A 21,517-nucleotide genomic window follows, 5' to 3' on the forward strand; every position below is an offset into this window, starting at 1 on the left:
ATCAGGTTTAAGAGCTGCTGATGGACCCATTCTTCAGGAATTAACTTAAGCACTTTTCAAAGCCATCTGCATCTTAACCAAATCCTCTGGAATCTCTGGGCAGTTGGCTTCATGTGTAGCTGTTTGTTAAAAAAGAAAACTGCAAATCTTTCTTCATCCTGGTGTTTTAAATTTCCTTCCTGACTTGGGTAAGGACCCATCCTGCTCTCCCCTCCTGCTGTTCCCTGCTCTGCAGCTGTGTTTTGGCTCATTCTGGAATTCTAACAATCCTATCAAAAAGGGTTAAAAACACAGAATCAATTTGTTACTTTATTTTACAATAGTGGTGCCCTCCAGCCTACATTTGCCTGGGCTGTGAATTAAAAATTGAACCTTGTGAAAGTTTTCATTCACGTTAAAACTAAAATATGCAGTCTGCCAGCTGGGGCATAGTGCAAGCTAACAAAAGTTTTCATGCAGATAAACTTTGCTCAGTTACTCTCTGCTGTGCTTGTATAATCATCCTAGGCCATCTTTTACTGTTACCTTGGATTTTTAATTTTTTTTGAACTCTTGCTGGCTTGAATTAGATGGCATTCACCTTCAAGATTAATTCAGCTTCAGAATAATCTATTTAGTTTCCAAGCTTCAGAACAGAAGCTGCTCCTCAGCACATGGCCATCACTTCATCCCAACTGCTCTGGGATTCCTGGAGCTTTGCATCAGGGCTAAGACAAAGCAATTCCTCCACTCTGCAGGCTAAAACCAACCCAACTACAAAGGGAAGTTCCAAAGTCTTTTATTGTCTCCAGAGGGGTGGACTGAGGGAATCCTGAACCCTGGAGAAAGTGTTCATTCATTTCACAAGATCCTTCAGGTATTTCCAGCCTTCTGCTGTGTATTCACAGGCCCTGCTGGGAGCTACAGACAAGGCAGACATGACTGTGTGCACTCCTGCAAGGAAAGCAGACAGGAATCAGCCCAAAATCACCAGAATTCAACCCAAATTTCCCCATTTCCAACACCACCATTGTACATCTCTATAAGCCCTGGGCTTTTGTGACACAGAAATTCCAACTTCAGGGCCTGTACATGAGTTTAGATAAGACTGAGCTCAGTTCTTGATAAGTCCTGTTTTATTTCTGGCTTTGCCCAGACTCCCTGGGTGATGCTGGACATGTCACAGTTATTTATGGATTGTGTTTCCTCACAATTACATGAAGACTCTGCTGTACCATAAAAACTGTGTATTACTGGGTATTTATAACACGCTTTGGCCTTCAAACAGAAATTTCTAAAATTCTAGTAACAATAGGAATGAATGCTCATCCCTTCTGCAAAGCCAAAACTGAGTTCAGACTCAGATAATGAGCAGTTATTTTACCTTTATTCCAGGAACCAGAGATGGAAAAGTCAAATTTTGGAGTGGGTGGGAGCTAGAACGAAAGAGAGAGACAAAATATCAGCACTCGAGGGGTTTTACTTGGAATTCACATCACCCTGGCACAGCCTCTTGACCTCAGATCTCAAAAATACTTAAGGGTCTACTTTTGTAATCCTCAAAAGAGATATGAAATGATGCTTCAAGCCTGGGCTTTGCTCTTTCCTGCAATACAAAGCAGGTGCAAAAGGCAGAACATTATTTAGGTGCTCCTGAAAAAAAAATCTCCATGGCTGTCTCTGTTAGTTTATAGTTGTCTATAACAGGAAAAATGCTTTTCAAACTTGAAGCAAAGTTTGAAAAGCAAATCCTCTTCTTTTCTGAGGATTTTAAAAAACTTAGAACTCCTCATAGAGGAGGGGCTTCTTCAAGCAATTTAAATTCAACTTGATGAACTGTGAGCAATGTAAGAAATTGGGAGGACAATATTTTCATTGTTTTTTCTTAAAAACATGTGGGATCCTTCAGAAGAAGCTTAGAAATATCTCTACATAGTGAAATACCTCCCAGAGCACGTTTGCAATCCCCTCCTTGACCCTGCACAGGCTGGGGGGAATTTGAAATAACATAAATAAATAACATAAATAAATAAATTCGCAATATCTCCTTTGAAATAACATCTGTGAGCAATGTCTCTGCCCCAAATTTAGAATTTTATTCACCTTGCACTTCAATCCTCTTCAAAACATTTGCCACGTGAATTCCAGTTTCAACAGTAAAACCCCTGCCAGCCTCCCTGGAGTCAGAATATCACCCCCAGATTTTCTCTTCCCCATTCACAGGAGGTGTCTGTGTTGCAGGGATCACCTGAGCACAGCCCTTACCTCCCAGCCCAGGTAATTTGTCCACTCTTGGATAGCCGGGGGCAGCGTTTCTTGAGCTTTTTTGAGCGCTTCAGCACCTTCTGTGCCACTGCCCAGCAGCCCCTGGTCATAGGCCACATACACAGCAGCTCCAGCCAGGCCCCCTTTGATCAGAAACCTGAAAGAATTGAAAGCACAACAGTTCAGGTCGTGTTCTCACCATCAGTGAGAGGCAAAGAGGGCATCAATAAAGAAATGTCATGTCTTACTGCAGGCAAAAAATCAGCAGAAAAATACCTACCTGTGTTCCTTGCCTTCCTAGGACAACTATTCCCTGTCAGCTCCTTGAAACTACACCTAATTCACATTTTATCAGTGATGGTTTTCAATAGAAAAATGAGAAAGTGTCAAGTTTTAAAGAGTGCCACTCTTTAAAACCTGACAATCACTGGCATATGCCCCTGCTAAAAGCAACTAAAGGATTTGGCAGTGGGCAAGCCATCCACGTTAATGCTGTGGTTCCTCCTGATAAATCTGACATTTATCTAATAAATCTGACAGACACCAGTATCTTGTTAAGCTCATTACAGCCCAGTGAACACCTGGCCATGGTGTTTCCATGGCCAAGGCTTTCCAAGTTTCCCTGCTTGATGTGCAGTCACAAAAAAAGTCTCAAATAGGGGCAAGCTCAACTTTGGGAGCCCCAAAAACAGAACCAACCCTGAGAAGCCCCAAAAGGATCCACCAAAAGCCCCCCACTGCAGTCAGGGATCCCCCTCAAAGGATCCAAACCCAGCAGTTTCACAGCTGTGATGGCAACCTACAAAAGGGAACACAGGAAGAAAATATTTGGCCTTTCTTGGCATTTCCATTATAAATAAGAGATCTGAGGTGACTGACTTGCCCAGACTCACAGCGCACAGAGAGGTTTTCTCTTTAAAAAACCAGAAAAGCTATCGTACAAGGGGACAACCCAAACCTTGGCAGACAGCAGTACTGCAGCAGCAGGACATGAGGCAGATACAAGAGAGCTGACAAGAGAGAGGGAATTTTTAAAGCCTTTTCAGGGAAAAGGGATTTCTCCGCTAAAACGCCCTGTTCGCCCCCAAGGACGCCCTTCTGCACTCCCTCCCTGGGCGTGTAAATGGAGCTGTTCCCGGGTTTGTGTTACGTGTCCGTGCTCGCCCGCAGGCAGAGCCGTGCCCGGCGTGTGCGGACACACACGGGGAGAGCGGGGCGGGCGAGGCCAAGGGCGCGCAGCCGAGGGCCAGGGCCGGGGTACGGGGAGGACACAGCCGGGGAGCGCGGCGTGAGGAGCGGGCCGGGCGGGGAGCAGAGCGGGGGAAACGCCGTGCGGAGGGTGCGGGAGGGCCGGGCCGGGCCGGGCCGGGCAGGGCGGGCAGGGCCCGCGGGACTCACTTGGCGGCGGGGAGCAGGCGGGCGGCCATGGCGGCGGCGGGGCCGGGAGCATCACGTGACCGCGGGGCCCCGCCCGCGCCGCCGCCGTGAGGGGGCCGGGCCGGGCCGGGGGTGTGAGGGGCCGGGGGCGTGAGGGGCGTGAGGGGGCCGGGCAGGGCCGTGAGGGGCGTGAGGGGGCCGGGCCGGACCGGGCAGGGCCGAGTAGGGCCGAGTAGGGATAGGGCCGTGAAGGGGCGTGCCCGGCCCGGGGTCGTGAGGGGGCCGGGCGGGGCTGAGTAGGGATAGGGCCATGAGGGCCGTGAGGGGGCCGGGCAGGGCCGGGGGCGTGAGGGGGCCGGGCAGGGCCGGGGGCGTGAGGGGCGTGAGGGGGCCGGGCAGGGCCGACCAGGGCCAGGGGTGTGAGGGGCCGGGCCGGGCCGGGGGCGTGAGGGGGCCGGGCAGGGCTGAGCAGGGCTGGGGGCGTGAGGGGCGCAAGGGCCATGAGGGGGCCGGGCCGAGCCGAGCCGAGCCGAGCAGGGCTAAGGCCGTGAGGGAGCCGGGCAGGGCAGGGGGTTTGAGGGGGCCGGACAGGACTGAGCAGGGCTGAGTAGGGATAGGGCCATGAGGGGCGTGAGGGGGCCAGGCAGGGCCGTGAGAAGCGTGAGGGGACCGGGCAGGGCAGGGCAGGGCAGGGCAGGGCTAGGGGCGTGAGGGGCGCAAGAGGCGTGAGGGGACCGGGCAGAGCTGGGCATGGCTGGGCAGGACTAGGGGCGTGAGGGGACCGGGCAGAGCTGGGGCCGTGAGGGGGCCGGGCAGGGCCGAGCAGGACCGAGTAGGGATAGGGCCATGAGGGCCGTGAGGGGGCCGGGCAGAGCTGGGGCCGTGAGCGCCCGGGCGCGGCTCCAGCCCCTTTGTGGCGCTGTCCCTCTGTTTTGTCGCGCCGTGTCGCAGCGTGGTGGCGGAGCAGCTCATCCCGCTGCTCTTCTTATCCAGACAAGGCTCCGTCCTGCGGGCTCTGCCGCCGCCTCCCTCCCGAGATCCGGCTGCTCTGGGGTCACTGCTGCCAGCTGTCATCAGTCTGTAATGAATTAAGAGTTGTCTAAGATTAGACACGAGGCAGGGTTTTTCTCCTCTAGGCTCGCGGTGTGTGGAGGCTGGCTCCGAGTGCAGAGGGCTGTGGGAATTGCCGGTGAAAGATCTTTTTTATTCTTGAGCAAGGTGGCTGTGGCAGCCAGGAGAGAAACCCCCCAGCTGAGCCTTTACGGCCTCTCGCAGGTTGGCTCCAGGCATCAGAGGAAGGAGAACACTGCATTATTTTGGCTGAAGTGCTCAGCTTCAAGACTTCACTTTGTTCCTCACAACTCAGAGGGATATGAAGCCAATTGGAAAAGTCCTTTGTGCTACAGGGGTTGTAGCTGGGCTCGTAGCTTTCTTCTGGAAGGACGACTTTAACCCAGGTAGGCTCGCCAGGGGGATGATTTCAAACTAAAATATAAGTCACACAGGGGAAGAGGTTGAATTTCCTAACTTTGACTGATGGTCTCATTCCTGCCCTAGTCTAGTCTTAGTAGAATTGGTGGCCCCAAAGCAATGTTTCATTCCCAGAAACAAAGAGAAACTTGAAACAAAGAGGAAGAAAAAATGGTCTAAGAGCAGGGATCCTGCAGTCTCTATGGGGAAAAAATGGCACTTTACTGCTGCCTTGCTCTTTGTGTTTTGGTTGTAAATTCTGTGGTGTCAAGAACCATCTCTATGGGTGTGCAGTGCCTGGCACAGGAGGGCTGCTGGCAAAGAGTAAATGATATCCAGAAGGTGCACAGCCTGGTTTCTGGTTTATGCTGTCCAGCTTCTCAGAAGGTGAAAAACAACTTGGTTCTTGAAAGATTTTGGTCTAGCAACCCAGGCTAGGGCCCTGTGACACAGCTGGCATCATGCTGGCATCATCATATTGCATCATCAGTCCTGCCTCTTCCAGTTTTGGAGAAGCACCAAGAGTTTTGAGCACTTAGGTGCATCTTTCTTCTTTAAAGCTCTGCCAGTAGTTAAGGGCAGCTCCTCTGCTGCTTTCTTCACTCACTGTTGTATCTTTTATTCTCTTTCCCATCTCAAAGAGAGCCTGTCTGGTGCCCGTGTCCTTGTGACTGGAGCCAGTGCTGGGATTGGAGAGCAGATAGCTTATCACTATGCCAGATTTGGGGCTGAGATTGTCCTGACTGCCAGGAGGGAAGCTGTGCTGCAGAAGGTAAGAACCTCATCCTCTCATGGGGGAGGACATGAGGGATTCAGGCTTTTACCAAACTAACAAAAACATTTAGTTGTCAGCATAAATTTTCCTTTGGAAGTGTTCAGCATAAACCCAGAAGAAAAGTTGTACAAGAAGATGCAGAGCTTTTACCTGCCTGAACATTTATTTATATGAGGGGATGGTGTGAAGCTGCATCAGGGACAGTTCAGGTTGAACATTAGGAGAATGTTCCCCACTGAGAGGGTGATCAGGCACTGGAATAAATTCCCCAGGGAGAAGTGGTCGTGGCACCAAGCCTGTCAGAGTTCAAGGAACATCCAGGCCTTAATGATGTGGTTTGGTTTGAGGGAGTCCTGTGAGGAGCAGGGATTTTTGATGGGTCTTCTTCAATTTGAGATACTCCTGTGCAATACTGTGCAGCTTTTCAGAGTCCAAATTGTTCTATTTGCAGCTGTTTTGTTAAAAACTCAAGACTTTTTGTAGGTTAAATGCTTTTTGACCAACTCAAACAGATGAGACTTCTTCATCTGTTCTTTATGAAACGGGACAATATTTAGAAAGGATAATTCTTTACTTGTGGGGATGTGTGACTTCCAAGGAAAGTTCTTCACTGTGAAATGCTGCACAAGGTGACCTGGGGACAGTGAGGATAATAACAGTTCCTAATGACTGGAAGGCATTATTTCAGAAAATAGCTAAAACTACATACCATTGCCAGGCACATTCACACACTCAACATAGCAAAGGAATTATGAAAGATGAATTCTTTTCCAGTTATTATGGAAAAAAAGAGAAGAACTTAATGTAAAGCCTAACCCTTGTTCCAGAAGATTTCTCCTGAAGAAGATTGGGTTTTTCCCCAGTGAATCTCGATCCTGTCCCAAAGTAGATTGTTTAAGTTAAACAGAGGGAACTCTTTGCAGGATGCAGATTCAAAGTCTGGATGCAGAATGAGCTCTCCATAGCCCAAACAGTGGTAGATTTTAAATTAAAGTGTGTCTCTGTCCAGAACTGACTCTCACTGGCTGTAGTATGTGCTTTATGGTGCCCTTGTCCCCTATTCTTTCTCCAAATAATTTAATCTTTGGGGTGTGTTCTTTTTCAAGGTGATGGAGAAATGCCAGACACTCGGAGCAAAGAAAATATTTTATATCCCTGCAGATATGTCCTCCCCCTCAGAGCCTGAGAAGGTGGTTCAGTTTGCTGTCCAAAAGCTGGGTAAGCATCCTGGGCATCTCTTTGGCTTCAGGTGTGTGCACAGCTCCCATTCTAGTTCCTGCTCCAGTTCCCTGAACTGAGAAAGGTGTTAAGGACATAGATGTACCACCAGAACTATATTCTGAGCCTGAATCATGCTGAAACATCATTCCAGGGAGCTGTTGTCAAAGTCAAACAGTTTTCCTTTCAGTTCTGCTCCCGAGGAGCATCAAAGCTGCTCCCAGATGGGGATGTTTAATCTGTCTTCATGGTAAAGCCCTTCCCAGCCTTCTGAGGGAGTGGTTCAGCCCTCCTGGCCTTTCTGAGCTCGCTGGTTGAAGGTCAGGGATGGCCTCTGGTGTGATTGCTGTTTCTGCTGTCCCAGGGGGCCTGGATTTCCTGGTGCTGAACCACATCGGCACAAACCGTTTCCAGGAGTGGAGAGGAGACGTGGAGTACACGCGCTGGCTCCTGCAGGTGAGGCTGCCCCTCACCTGGGCCTGGCTGGGCCTGGGACAGCCTGGGACAGCCTGGGACAGCCTGGGACAGCCTGGGACAGCCTGGGCAGCTCCAGGGCAAACCCCAGTCTGTGCCAATCCTTTCACTTCATTCCTGTTGGAAGCCAAGCAGTTTGGAGGTTCTGTTGCTGGAGAGGTGTTTTGCTCAGATGTTGTACATTTGTAATTTGTACATTTGTACATTTGTAATTTGTACGTTTGTAATTTGTACGTTTGTACGTTTGTACATTTGTACATTTGTACATTTGTACATTTGTGAAGAGCAATGTTTGGGAAGAACTTCAGACTCCTTTCCTTCCTTCTGTCCTTCTTACCTCCCTTTAGCCCAGGAATTTAGGATTGACTAAATTGACTAATAGGCAGTTCCAGGCAGTTGTGTTTAGTTCAGGAAGGTCTGTAAAAGTGAGCACCCAGCACTTCCTATTGCTCTATGGCATGTGCACAATTGCAGAACACAGAGTTGTTTGAAAGGAAATGAAGAGCTGTTTTCTTGATTCAGTCTTCTTCATTCAGGTGGGTCATACTAGTTTCTATTTCATTCTGGAAGGAGGCTTTTTTGCTGGAGAGTGGGAACTTAGGAATATAGGTAAGAAATTCTTGTAATTTAAGAGAGCAGTCAAGTTCTGAAGAGATGCTGAATTTTGTGCCTCGTAGTCTGAGCTCAGTCAAGAAAAACTTAAAAGGGAAGCAAAAGGAGACTCTGGTGTCTTTGGCAGAGATTGCAAAGTAAAGAACAGCATAAAGAAAAAGCAGGGACAGCTAATTGTTATCTTGTCAGGAAATCTGCTTGTTAAAGCCCAGGAATAACCTTTGAATCTTCTGATCTGAAGAAGCTCTGAAGCTCTGAATCTTCTTCACTCCTTTCTCTGGAATCTGAAAAGACTCAAGGGTGCAATGTTTGTCCCCATCTTTAGAGATGATTTTTCTCACTTGACGTTTGAGAAGACAATTCCAAACCATGCTCCTTTCCATTTCTGACCACTCTATTTCCTTGGCTCATGCTTTCAAACCCTCTTGCTTCTTCCATGTCTACATTTATCATTCCAGGTGAATTTTTTGAGTTATGTGGCTCTTGCAACAGCAGCTCTTCCCACCCTGGAGAAGAACAGAGGTGCTCTGGTGGTTGTTTCTTCCCTCACAGGTTGGTGGCTTTACCTGGAATAAATGCTGGTCTTGTGGAAACAATGGTTCCCAGTATATATATATATATATTTGTTTATATTTCTCTGTTGTATAACTCCTAAACACATTTTCAAATTTGCTTTTCATAGTATATAATAATATTACAATAAATATATAATAATATAATAATACGTATTGTAATATATAAAGGGAGACTCACCTGAAGAGGAGTTGACACAGTATGACAAAGCCTGCAGCTTTTCCCACATTCCCTCTCCACAGATCTTCCTTAGCCCCAGTTTCCTGGTGTTTTCCATTCTCTCTTTTCCCTTTCCAGGGAAAATGCCCACTCCCTTCACCACTTCCTACTCTGCCACCAAGTTTGCCCTGGATGGATTCTTCGGCTCTCTGCGCCATGAGCTCATCATGCAGAGGAGCAATGTGTCTGTCACTCTGTGCATCCTGGGCCTGATTGACACTGCTTCAGCGCTGGAGAACACCAGGTATGGGCCTGTCTGCAGGAACACCTCTTGTCTTGAAAGCATGCAAAAAAAATGTACAGCAACTCTGTCTGGGGAGAGTGCAGCAGCCTGGGCTCATCGCAGGGGTTGCTCATGACCCTGTGGGGTCAGTGCCCAGCTCAGACCCAGCTCAAGCCTGGCTCTGAGTGCCCTGTGCCCTTCCCTTGCAGGGGCAAAGTTCACCTCAGCGCCTCCCCGGCCCCCGAGGCCGCGCTCGCCATCGTCCGCGGCGGCGCCGCGCGCGCGCACGAGGTTTTCTACCCGGCGTGGCTGCAGCAGCTCTGCTGCCTCTGGGCCCTGTTCCCCAGCAGCGGGAACCGCGTGCTGCGGACTTTCTACAACTACAGCAGCCCCTAAGGGATGCTCAACCTCCTCCTGTATCCCTCTAATCACGTCCCTGCCGTCCCACCCAACCGCTGGTGCTGAGCAGGGCAGTGGTGGCAGCAGTGGTGGCAGTGTCCCCTTTTCCTAAGGTGACCCCTGGTCCCTCATCCTGCTCCAGCCATGGCTCTGCTGCTGCTGCCCATCAGAGACCTTTCCCACTGTTCACTCTGCCTCAGCCCTGCTCCCATCTCCCCTCCTCCTGCAGCCTCACCTGACTGCACCCAGCCTTTTCCCAGCCCCAGTCTGTCTGTACATTCCTGGGACATCCTCCTCCACCACCACTTCATTTTGGATTCCATGAACCCTCCTGCTTCCTCTGAGTAGAATTTTAATCTCTATTTTAATTAAATAAGTTTTTAATGTGTTGGTATTACGTGTTGATGCTTCCTCTGTGGAGAAATATTGATCCCCTGGGTTCTGTGGGCCAAGGCCTGTTTGCTGACCCCGTGTGAACTGTTAAATCAGCCCAGGGCTTTGGCAACGTCTTCAAGTGGAAGCATTGCCTAAAAGCAGGTACAACTAACAACATCAAGTAGAGCCCCAGTTACTTAGCAAGTAAAACTTTTATTAAATAAATTTAGGATTTTTTTTTTTTTGACCAGAGTGAGGAATTTGACATTGACAAAGCTTGTATCGCACCTGTAACATTGTACAGTCACATCAGTAACTGTGATGGAAGAAACTGTAAATGCTTGTTTTAAACCAGCTTGGCCTAGGATTCCCAAAGTCCTTTTTTTTTTTTTCCCATTTTGCATTTGTTCATCTTTTTTCTTTTTTTTTTTTTTGTTTTGTTCAAAATTAGACTAAGTTTAAACTTCATGAAATTACTTGTAGCAGAAATAAAGTACATTATACAAATCACATACATAATAGATGTTAAGTATAAAAATGGTATTTACAATAAGTAAACATGGACTATAGAAACACACAGACTCTCACAGCTTCATTCACCTCTCATAAACTCTCAGCATCAGACACAGAAGGGTGGTTGAGGAGATGTGAAGGTACTTAAAGGACTGTGCCACAAACACCTGAACAAAGGGCAAACTGGAGGAGAATGAGAGTTGGCCGAGATTCTCCAAAATCCCCATAGCTCACTTCAGTATCAATTGCACCAACTTTGCCCCACCAACTCTCTGTCCTTGTTTCAATGTGCTCACACACCCTCACACACACACACCAGTGTTTGTGGTACCTTGTCAAACGCTGCAATATTGAAATCGTTCATTCCTAATCGCTCTGGGGTTTGTTGGTCTGTTCTGCCTTGCTTTCCTTTCCTTATTTTTTGTAGAAACTTGAAGAGATTGTTCCAAACTGTTCAAGGGATGTGCCTTGTCAGGATGACACACACCCCCACTCCCAGGGGATCTTTTTAAAATCCAGTTCTGAACTACATTCTGTGCTTTAGAGTTTGTGTATATAGTGTGTAGAGCTGTCCCTACATATATATATGTGTGTATATATATATGTATATGCTGCATAATGTATAATCTGTCTCTTGGAGGGGGTGCTGGGGGGAAAAATCCCAGAATGGAACCCTCTTTCATCCTATTTTCCTTGCATCTGCTGGGGAAGGCTTTGCAGTGGGTACATGAGGATGAGGAGAGTGCTGCTGAATTCAGAGGGGGGACAGGTCCTGTGTCACCTGGAGGAGAAGTGCCCACTGCCCAGTGCTGGTATCCGACACAGGGGGGCAGTGTGCAGCCCCTGGGAGGCTTCTCTAGCTGTGCTGGAGATTCATCTGCTCACTCTCTCATCTCCTCCTGCCTTCATCAAGAAAACGCTGTTGCCATGGAGAGCTGTGAACCACGGATCTGTGCCATGTGTGGGGAGGCAGTGCAGTTCCTCTAAGTGAAGGGACTGGGTTGCTGTGCTTGCAGCCTAATCAGAGTGCTCAGGGTAGGGGCTGGCACCACATCCCAGGAGCTTTGTCTGCACAAGCCCTTGGAAAGGTAAGACAGAGCTCTCCAGATCCTTCAGCAGGCTGGTGCTAAGGTGGATGAGTGACTCAAGCTGAGCAGCTGACTGTGCCCTAATCCTGGAGGAATGTATTTCTCCTTCTTCTTGCTCGTGTTGAGCAGAGAGATGTGTTCTCTCTCTCTCTCTTTTTCTCTTCCCAACCCACCCCCAGCCCCCTCTCTCCAAAATGTTCAGGCCTGTCTGCAGTGCGTGCTGAGAAGACACTGTTGCAAAGGCAAACCCCGAATTTCCAATACCTCTTTGCAAGCAGTCAGTCTCTGAATGGAAAAGTTTGGTCCTGTGAGCTAGTTTAAAAAAAAAATAGAGACTGTATATATTTATAGTTATCTATGAAAGGGCCAGAAACAGAGCAGGAGGGAGGGAGGGACGGAAGTAAATTTCCACACATCACTGCAGTAACCTAGAGACACACCATGGGTTTGCTTGGTCCATGTTGTCCAGCCACACCCCGAGAGGAAGAGCTCCGTGCCCCAGGGGCTGCTGGTTTGCTGGTCCCTTTGCTTTGCACCACGTTAGCAGCAAATATGAGAGTCCAGGCGTGGCAAGAATCTTCCTCCTGGGCAGATATTGAGCCTTCTCTTTAACTGCATGTCTTGGAGAGGAGGGGAGGAGGAAGATGGGGTGGGTAAGGTGGGAAGCCGAGGAAGGAAAGGGGTGGTGTCAAAAGAGTCGATAAATTTACTGGCCTCTCTGAAAAATCAACCTGAAGCAGAAATTCTTCCTCTGGACTTTCCCTTCACCTGAACAGAAAGGGAGGAGGCAGGGAATTGGGAGATTAGGAGGATATCTATGCAAACCTCAGGCTTTGAGCTGCTGCTGCTGCTTAAACCTGGAGGACTTTGACCCAAATCAGATCAACCCTCCCTTGCTCGTCATTTGTAGGCTGGCAGGACCTGGCTCTTGGACAGCAGACAACCTTTTCTCTGCTTTTCTGTGATCCCTGTGAATCATGGGATTGTCTCTTCTTACCCCAGAAAGCATTCTCATTCTTTGCAGGCTAACTTCAGGGCCCGTGTAACAACTGGAAACTACTGGGGTTTAATACCTTTTTAGGCAGTCAAAAGGTTTTTGGGAGCAGTTGGACAGCAGAGGAAAACCTTGCTTAGATCACCAACAGGCCACTGGAACCATCTGGTGTCAGGGCCCTGAGGGCACTCACAGGCCTTGAACTTGGCCAGCCCCACCTGCACTGTCTGTGCACTGTGCCCACAGCTCCAGGAGTCTCCTCACAGCTCTGTGCTGCCAGCCCTTGTCTGATCCACAGCGTGGAGTGCCAGGCTCCACCTGCCCATGGCCCTGTCCTGTCATCACCTGGGCTCCAACCCCTGCACTGGCTTCCCACCTCAGTGTTTATTGTCATTATAACCTGCTGGCAACCACGGGACTATGTCTGACCCTGCTCACCTTCACCTGACCCTGATCTTGACTCTCTGGCTTGGCTCTGGGCTTGCCCCGTTGCCACAAATTTCCCTGATGATTGCTGAACCTGGCCATCATCTCCAGGCCTGCTCTGGCCACCAGAGCTGCGTCAGTGCCTCCCCTCGTGGCCTGCCACTGCAGGGAGCAGGTGGAGCCCTGGGCAGAGCCGTGCCCTGCTGGTTTACCTGTGCTGCAGCAGTGACTCCTGCTCGCTCCCTGCTGTCAGTAGGGATGGTTGGCATCCTTGGGCCGTTTTAACTGCACCTTCAAGCGCTTCATGCCAATCTGGAAGCCGTTCATGGCCTGGATAGCAGTCTGTGCACTGGATGGGTTGTCAAAGCTCACAAAGCCTGAAGGAAGGACACAGGATGGACGGCAGTGGCACTGTTGGTGCCATGCCCAGTGTGACTGTCACTGGTGCTGCTCACGCTTCCCTTGCCTGCACTTACCAAAACATTTGCTCTGATTGGTGGCACGATCCATGAACACCTTGGAGGAGATGATGTTGCCAAAGGGCAGGAACATCTGCATCAGCTCGTTGTCTCCAAACTCCTGGGGGAGATGGTAGATGAAGAGATTGCAGCCTTCAGGACCTGCAGGTACGGGGGCGATGGGGAAGGACAAAACAGAAAGGCCCCAAAGGGCACGGGAAGAGAAATGGGCTCAACTCACAGCACAGCACTGGAGGAGAGCCCTAGCACTGCCTCCTTCTGCTCTGACCTCCCCTTGCTCGTCTCTGTCACTGGTCCATGAAGGGATCTGAGGGCTCTCCAAGAGCAACTGGGAGACTCTATACAAAACTAGAGTTTCTGGAGAGCAGATTCTCTTTCAAGGCTTGCCTAGCTCCTGCACAGGGTGCTGCACACAACCAGCTCTGGGAGTGTCTGGGTGCTGTTCTGCTGGAAGGAAATCAGCTGAGGTGAGAGCTCAGAGCTGTCCCAGTCCCAGGAGAGCTGCAGACACTGCTGTGTGAAGCTGCTGCTGTAGCACTCCCTCCAGTGCTGCCTTCAGTCCAGAAGCCACAGCCTTAACTGGAAACCTCCTGGATTGCCACACACCCAGTTTATGGGCTGGCCTGGTCCTCTCTGCTCCTCAGGAGCACAAGAAGCTGCTCCCTTGCTGACACTTGCTCTACCAATCAGGTGCAGAGAGAGAGAGAATGCCTTTGCCTCCAAATTCTAGTCAAGCCAGTTTTGAAGTAAGTTGAAAATAAATTCAGTAGGCTATGAAAGCTGAAAAGAGATGAGAGTACACTGGAGAGGCTGGTTTGATTGGTTCTGGCACCAGCAAAGAGGGGGATGAGTGCTCTTTGCCCCTTTGCATAGGGAAGGTGCTGACTGTCACCCCTTTGGTGTGAAAGGTGTTCCAGGCCTACTGCCCCGTGCACCTGGCAGCATCTGGCCAGATGTGAGGTCAGGAAACACCCTGTGATCCTTCCCAGTCCACTCACTGCACACATGTGGTTGTTTCCACACCCCACCTCCAGATTAAAGATCAGTGGACAAAAATTAGCGGATTCTCCTCTCCACTGGCTCTGTTGTGCAGAAGATGAGCTCCACAAACCCCACCCACACCCCAGACCCCCTGTTCCCACTCTGATCCTCACCTTCTCGTTGCTGCTGCTGCAGGATGGGCGGCTGCTGGGGGATGCTCTGTGCAATGGGGGTGATGGTGGTGGTTGGATACACAGCTGTGGCACAGGGAGACACAACAACCATTTACCTGAGGATCTGCTCACCCTCACAAGGGCCTGAGGGAGACAAGGGAGGCTGGTACCTGCATACTGCTGAACTCCTGTGAAGGCTGGGTGCAAAGTCTCTGCTACTGAAGGGCTCTGGGCTGCAGAGAAAAACACAATCAGGAGCACAGCGATCACTCATGCATTCTGTGTGTGTGTGAAGTGTTGTTTCCCACCCTCGCCCCCAAGTGAGTCTCAAAGCCTGGCTGGGAGGGAAGTACAAAAGTGTGGGGAACCCAGAAAAGAGGAACTAATTGCAGGTCCTCAGGTCTCTGCATGGTGGGGTTTTTTTACTGCTCTCAATACCTGAATACGGCACAAGGCCGTTGGTGTAAACTGTTTCCAAGGTCGGATGCCCATTTGGGAATGGTACCACTCCAGTGAATCCATTGGAAATGGGTGCCACCAGTCCTGGCATGGCCGCTGTTCCCAGGAGAGGTGGTGAATGTAGCCCTGGAGAACAAGAAGAGAGGACATCCCATAAAAGTCAAGGTCCCACAAAGCCTCTGCTCCCCTCTCCCACCTGCCTGGCAAGACTGCTGTGTATGAAGCCGTGATCTCTTCTATTTGGCACGTGGAGATGACAGACTGGCGCTAGAGCCTTCACAAAATTAGGAGGCAGCACTAGTGGGAAGAGTGTGAGAAGAACTGCCAGTCCTGAGCGCTGTCAGAGCTTTGGGGGGAACATCTTTGCTGTGGGTTTGCAGAGCTCCTGGCATGACACGTGCCTGCTGTGACAGGGGTTTGAACCCAATATGCATTATTGCTGTGGGGAGATGATCATGAACTGCTGACCTCAGAGTCAACTGCAATCCTGGAACCCAGGCCCTTACTGAAACTGCAGCAGAAATTCACGGCCATAGGGCAAAGGGATGTGTGCTGAACACGTGAGGGTGTCAGGGCATTGCAGGAATTTGTGCAGAGACTGCCATGCTCAGAGGCTGCACTGCTGGAAAGCAGCGAGCTCGTGCAGGTGCTGAGCCTGGAGGTGCAGAAGTTTTACCTGGAGAGCTGGGGCAGGAGGCTCCCTCACCTGACGCTGGTGCGATGGGAGCAGCTGGCAGCCCGTTGAGACTGACGGCCCCGATCTGCTGGATGTGGCACGGGGAGAAGGCGACGCCCGGGCTCAGGTAGCTGCCGTGGGAGGTGGAGAGAACCGTGGTCTGCTGCTGCATCAGCTGCAAAGCAGGACCGTGCAGTCAGGGCCTCCCGCTGCCAGGGCCCTGCAGAGCTGGGGGAGGCTGTGCTCACCAGCCTGGCTCTCACCTCCCCCAGGTCCTGCCTCCTGCCATGGAGCCTCCCCCGGCACTGCCAGACGTGCTGGGGTGGGCAGAGGTGGCTGTGCTCCCCAGGACCAGTGTCCCTCCCTGCAACCACAGACTCACACAGCTGCCGCCCCTGCTGATGGGACAGTGGCCTGGCCACCCGTGAGAGCCCCCGAGGGCTGGGCACAGCTCCCTGTCCTGCAGGCAGGGACTCAGCTCAGGGACCATCCCAGTCCCCAAAGCCAGGGCACCCCCAGGCCTCTCCCTGTCCGTGGGCCAGCAGCCTCGAGGGGTTGTGGCTCTCTCAGCTGGACACAGGGCATCAGGAGAGCCCCTCTGGCCCAGAGAGCTCCTGCAGTGGGGAGGGAGCGGGTCAGGGCTGTGCTGGCACCCAGCAGCACCATCTCCCCACAGGCCCTTGCAGTGCCAGGCACAGGCCCCTCTCCCTGCCCACCTCTCCTGGGAGAGTGCCAGATATGGAATAACAGCTTTGCCTCCAGGAACGGGGCCCAAACCCCTCTGCTTTTGCCCAGGCTCCACGAGCAGATCATGCTGGGAGACACGCAGGGCTTGCCCTGCCACGGCCACCCTGCTGTACAACCAGGTGTGTCCCCAGGCCCAGGTGTGTGCCCAGCCCAGGTGTGTGTGCCCAGCCCAGGTGTGTGTGCCCAGCCCAGGTGTGTGTGCCAGGCCCAGGTGTGTGTGCCTGGCCCAGGTGTGTGACAGGATCCAGGTGTGTGCCCAGCCCAGGTGTGTGCCCGGCCCAGGTGTGTGCCTGGCCCAGGTGTGTGCTCAGGCCCAGGTGTGTGCCAGGCCCAGGTGTGTGCCCAGGCTCGGGTGTGCCCAGGCCCAGGTCTCGTGGCCTGCTTTGCCCTCAGAGGTCTGGCCCGTGATTCCCTGAGCTCGGTGCTCTGGCACTGCCCTGCACCCTGGGGACATCAGCTCCTCGTGGTGCCAGGACACACCTGCCAAGGCACAGTGCCAAAGGAAGGGTGGGAGGGGTGGGAGGAGGGTTAAGAGAAGAAGAAAATCCTTCTGGTCCTATCTGACCATCAGTGGGAGCATAAGATGCCCTCAGAGTGCAGTGGCAAAAAGAACTTAGTTCTGGATGCAAAATTATCCAGCCCTTTATCAGCTTTGTCTTCACATTGAGGTAGAAGAGCAGGGGAGGCACAGGCACGGCTCTTAGGAAAGCAGAGTTGCTCAGGAGGGGCTGAGGGGTGACAAAAGGCAAAACCCAAGGAAACAACAAAAATCTTCCTGATGCTGCCACATGCCCCTGTCTGTTTGCAACACAAACACAGAGCTCTCCAGGAACCCCCTCTTCACAAAGGGCTGAACTCAGTTTGGCCCAGGGCTCAGCTGAAGGATCTGGTAACTGAAATGTTTGTGGCTGGCTAAACCTCACAACTTTCTCCACACAGAAGCTGATCATTTTTGCATAAAAAGAAGAGGAATTTCACGGCAGGGCTGCCTCTGTCAGCTGGTACAAGCAAAGCCACGGGCTGAAATTGGCTCAAGCCCTTTTTGGGGATGGGTGGGAGCTCCCAGCCCTGTCCCAGCCCAGGGACTGACAGCACAGGGGTCACTCCTGTGCCATTCCAGAAAGGACAAGCCCTGGTGTCACCTCTCTGTTCACCACCACATCATCCCTGGCTCCTCTGGAGCTGCACTCACTCGTGTCACCGGGAGCCACCCCGAGCCAGGGCTGCAGTGCAGTGTGACCTCCCCGGGGTCACAGGGCCCTGCTGAGCCTCTGGGCAGGAGCCCCGGGTGTTCCTGCTCCTGTCCCCACACTGTCCCCACCCCAGAGTGCAGGAACCAACACGTTTCCTCCTCACTGTGTGAATATTGATCTTCTCTTTTCTCATTAATGCCTCTTCTGTGCCAGGCTCTGGCTGGACCAAGGCCTCCCTCCGGCTGCAGGAGCACCAAATTTGCACTCTGCAATTGTTCTCATCACTTACATAAAATTACCATAATGAGCCATAAGAGCAGAAATAAATGGGGGGGAGGTGTGAACAAATTATCTTTTGTGTTTGGAACTAATTGATTTACAATATACAAGAAATATTCGAGCATTATAAGCACTTAGTAAATTGCTCTAGCTGCTTTTTTAAGACTTCAGGCCTCTCTTGTATTGATTATTTATTTCCAGCTCCCAAACATTTCCCTGAGTCCACCTGAACTAACTTGTTGAATAAAATGAACTCATTTGCAGAGGCACCTGGGATCAAAACCTGATTTAAGCACTGAAATAAACTGCTTTCAAATGCTTATCCAGTTGTACTTCCCAGATAAGACTTTTTCCTACAGCTTCAGCTAACATGCACTGTTTGACTATTTTAAGTCCTTATTTTGCATATTTGCATAGATCTGAATAACTTTAGACTGAACTTAGTATATGATTATTTTATGTTTAACTTGAGATTGTTTTTGAAGAAGGTTGTTAATATAAATTTAAAACAGACAACTGAAAACAAAATAAAAACAACTCAGGCTCCAAAATTCTTCCTAAACCCCTGGGGACCACTTTGGCTTGGTAACTCAGCAAACCCCATGGGGACAGGGAGAAGAAGCTGTTGTGTGATAAATGATGGCTACAAGAACCTGTGATGCCTCTGAGGCACCAGTTCACCCCAGCAGCACCGCTCCTGTCAGTCTGGTTCAGCCACATCCACACGGGGCAGCTGCATCTCCCAGCCCTGGGGGGACCTTGGGTGCAGCTTCTACTCCAGAATCAGGAAGGGATGAGGGATTTTGGGCTTCCCCTGAGCCCTGGTTTAGCAGAGATCCCAGCTGCCAAGGGCTGCCCATGGCAGGAACCACAAGGAGATTCAGCATGGAAATCCCTCTCTTTTGCCTCCACTTTCAGAGGTGTTGGATGGCAATTCCAAAGGGCTCATTCCCTCTCCTCTGATGGTGGCACTGTGTGGACTGGCTGGGATCTCTCCTCCAGAAGGGAGACCAAAGACGGGGATGGCACAAGAGAGGAAACAGTCAGGTGTGAGGTCAGTGCCTCGGGGAAAAAAAAAAGAGAACCAAACCCAGTGCAAAGTAAAAGGAAAGGAAAGAAAAAATCCTAAAAATGTGGGAGACAGGCTGAGTCTTGAGTCAAGGGGAAAGCCAAAACAAAGTCTCAGAGGAGGAAGGCCAGCGAAGAATCAGAGAGAGAGCAACACAGTAAGAGTCACAACTGAGGAAAAAGAAGATGCAGACAAGCAAGGAGGCACAACTTAGACCTGACTGCCCTCTTGTCATCAGCAGGGGTTCCTGAAGATTCAAAGAATGAGTCTGGAAGCTCTTGCTGCCCTTCCTCCTACACAGCCTGGACCTCAAGCTGCTAAAGCACCTCCTGCCACCATGACCTGGCAGTGTGGTCCATTCCTGCCTTCCTCACCACCACACCATGCCCACGTCAGGGCCACCTCTAGGACAGCGGACACACCAGGATGATCCTCTCATGGCTGACCCACAGCTGAGATCAGCTACAACTTCTGACCTCGGGGGCAGCTCCTGGGCTGGACAGAAAAGGATCCTGGCAAAAGGTGGTGCCTGGTCACAAAGGGTTCTTCAAATAATCTGTGTTGGATCAATTCTATGTTTGGCTTGCAATTTTCCCCCAAGTTATGGAGTCTCATATGTATTTCCTTTTTTCTCATCCACACTCTTGCCACACACTTAAAATGCATTTGGCAGTTTCTGGGGGATGTTTGAGGAAACAGCCAAAATTGAGAAGCAGTTCCTTCTCTGTCACGTGAATGAAAGGAAAGCACAGCAAGGAGCTGCTGAAGCCAGTGGAGGTGTCCACATACACAAGAAGAACAGGCTTATTTGCACTCCCCCCTAGAAAATGACTTTCAGTAACAGCATCTACTTTTGAGTTCTTTGTAGACACAAGAATCTCTCTTCCCTTGAGCAATTTCTGAGCCTCCTTCCATGGGCTTTACACTTGGCAGCAGAGACCTGAAGATGACAATCACCAAGGAGGCTCAAGCAATGCTCCACCACAGCTCATCTGGGGCTCGTTGAGTTTGGGACCCACCTCAAACACCAATGGCAATTGCCACTGTGGCTCTGAAGAAAGGAGATTCTCTCACTAAAACCCAAAGCACAGCCAGGCTCTGAAACACCTCTGGCTCTCTGCTACCCACTGCTCCCTCTGCAGCACCTCACAAACTCCACAGTCCCACGGGCCAAGTGAGAAAACCTGGGAGCCAAGGACAGCGCTGGGGGAAACAGGGCCCTCCTGGGAATTTCAGCAGAGAAATAAACTCGTGAAGCTGAATGCCAGAGCTCTCCTGCTGCTCCAAAACCAGACAGACACATTGGTGCCACAGAGCCAGAGGAAGAGTTCACAAGTTGTATCATAGGTGTGTCAGGACCCAGTGCTCTGAGCTCTCCTCATAACAAGACAGAAAGGTGCAGTGGGTCACGACTGAGCTGTTCCCAACACCTCCACATCAGAGAAATCCCAGGCTCACTTTGAGGAGGCCCCAGCTCTCCCCTTCCCCCCATTTCCAGGAGAAAAACACACAAAACCTGTGCAAGACAAAGCAGCTGAGTGGAGAAAGGAGCCAGGAGCTCTCCTGGGTGAGGAGAAGTTTTCCCACAGCTGCCAGGAGATGTTTGTGGTGTCCCAGGGGCTGCCCCGGGCCAGCAGGGCAGCGCTGCCCACCCTCCCCCGGGGGATACTCACAGCCTGCGCATAGGCGCTGTATGGGCTGAACGGCAGGGAGAGAGATGGAGTGAAAATGCCCAGCTGCCCCACCATTTGCTGCATACGGCGGAGGGTCCTCTCCTTATCTGTGTCAGCAAACTTCACCACTAGACTGGAGGAGGCACCCTAGGCACAGAGAGGAGACAGAGAGGAGGCAGGAGAGAAGAGGCGTGGGACAGCCAGAGAGTCAGCGGTCAGGCAAGGGAGGACGGGGCAGGACAGGCAGCAGACAGGAGTGGGAAGAGGAGCAGAAGAGCAAATATTGGTGTGGAAGTGCTGGGGAGCTGCCTGGAACCTGGGCTGTGCCCTTCCCCATCCGTCTGTCCATCCAACCCTTCCCCCTCACACCTGAGCCTCACACAGCTCCCAGTGTGGACGCACACATCCCTGGCTGCTCTCACCAGGGGATGGTGCAGCCAGGAACACCCAGGGCAGCGATGGCCACAAGCTCCATCTTTCCACCTCCATGAGCTCAGCTGGACAGGCAGAGCAGCTCCTGGCAGCTGGGAATTCCCTGGCTGCAGCAGTGCCCTGTCCTGCCCATGAGGTGCCCAATTTCAGGCTGGACACTGCCAGAGATGAGGCCACAGCTGCAGCTCCGCTGGCACAGGAGGGCCCAGCTCCTCCACACAACCCACACAAGGCTCAAAGGGCTCCCACCCGCACCCAGCCCGTCCCAGGGGCCTCCTCTGCTGCCTAAAAGAGAAGCCAAGGAGTGCTCAGACACTGAAGGCCTGACCACCCATGGGGCTGAACCGTCAGCTTTCACCCTGCTCAGTTTTGAACC

At 51.4% G+C, this 21,517-nt stretch overlaps 3 protein-coding genes across 13 annotated transcripts in view; 1 reads left to right on the plus strand and 2 right to left on the minus strand.

Annotated features, from left to right (window-relative positions):
* Positions 1 to 762: 762 nt before the first annotated feature.
* Positions 763 to 3,772, minus strand: MICOS13 (mitochondrial contact site and cristae organizing system subunit 13). Its single transcript, XM_063404879.1, has 4 exons — positions 3,643 to 3,772; positions 2,245 to 2,401; positions 1,364 to 1,415; positions 763 to 933 (listed from the first exon to the last, which is right to left on the minus strand). The coding sequence occupies exons 1-4, from the start codon at positions 3,669 to 3,671 to the stop codon at positions 836 to 838; spliced, it is 336 nt and encodes a 111-aa protein (XP_063260949.1). The 5' UTR covers positions 3,672 to 3,772; the 3' UTR covers positions 763 to 835.
* On the plus strand, positions 3,422 to 9,978 carry HSD11B1L (hydroxysteroid 11-beta dehydrogenase 1 like). Of its 4 annotated transcripts, none has more exons than XM_063403360.1 (8): positions 3,422 to 3,532; positions 4,897 to 5,078; positions 5,733 to 5,863; positions 6,973 to 7,084; positions 7,449 to 7,540; positions 8,629 to 8,722; positions 9,041 to 9,206; positions 9,395 to 9,978. In XM_063403360.1, exons 2-8 carry the CDS (start codon positions 4,994 to 4,996, stop codon positions 9,579 to 9,581), a joined length of 867 nt encoding a protein of 288 aa, XP_063259430.1. In that variant the 5' UTR covers positions 3,422 to 3,532; positions 4,897 to 4,993; the 3' UTR covers positions 9,582 to 9,978. The 4 variants fall into 4 exon arrangements, with proteins under 4 accessions (XP_063259430.1, XP_063259427.1, XP_063259429.1 ...); XM_063403357.1 differs by having other exon boundaries at positions 3,455 to 3,532; positions 4,758 to 5,078; XM_063403359.1 differs by lacking the exon at positions 3,422 to 3,532 and adding an exon at positions 4,305 to 4,810.
* Positions 9,979 to 10,006: 28 nt separating this feature from the next.
* The window catches only part of CELF5 (CUGBP Elav-like family member 5), a 37,619-nt gene continuing 26,108 nt past the window's right edge, over positions 10,007 to 21,517 (minus strand). The window contains exons 6-13 of one of the 8 annotated variants that reach the window (XM_063403316.1): positions 20,710 to 20,856; positions 15,749 to 15,923; positions 15,052 to 15,198; positions 14,784 to 14,846; positions 14,614 to 14,697; positions 13,457 to 13,600; positions 13,193 to 13,357; positions 10,007 to 12,328 (exon numbers count right to left, since the gene is read on the minus strand). In XM_063403316.1, coding sequence (XP_063259386.1) covers positions 13,230 to 13,357; positions 13,457 to 13,600; positions 14,614 to 14,697; positions 14,784 to 14,846; positions 15,052 to 15,198; positions 15,749 to 15,923; positions 20,710 to 20,856 — 888 coding nt within the window. In that variant the 3' untranslated portion in view covers positions 10,007 to 12,328; positions 13,193 to 13,229. Of the gene's footprint in view, positions 12,329 to 13,192; positions 13,358 to 13,456; positions 13,601 to 14,613; positions 14,698 to 14,783; positions 14,847 to 15,051; positions 15,199 to 15,748; positions 15,924 to 20,709; positions 20,857 to 21,517 lie in introns of those variants that run through there. The other 7 variants (XM_063403317.1, XM_063403318.1, XM_063403315.1 and 4 more) reach the window with 7 other exon arrangements.

Source organism: Prinia subflava, chromosome 8, assembly GCF_021018805.1.
Source record: "Prinia subflava isolate CZ2003 ecotype Zambia chromosome 8, Cam_Psub_1.2, whole genome shotgun sequence".
In the NCBI taxonomy this organism is placed as follows: domain Eukaryota; kingdom Metazoa; phylum Chordata; class Aves; order Passeriformes; family Cisticolidae; genus Prinia; species Prinia subflava.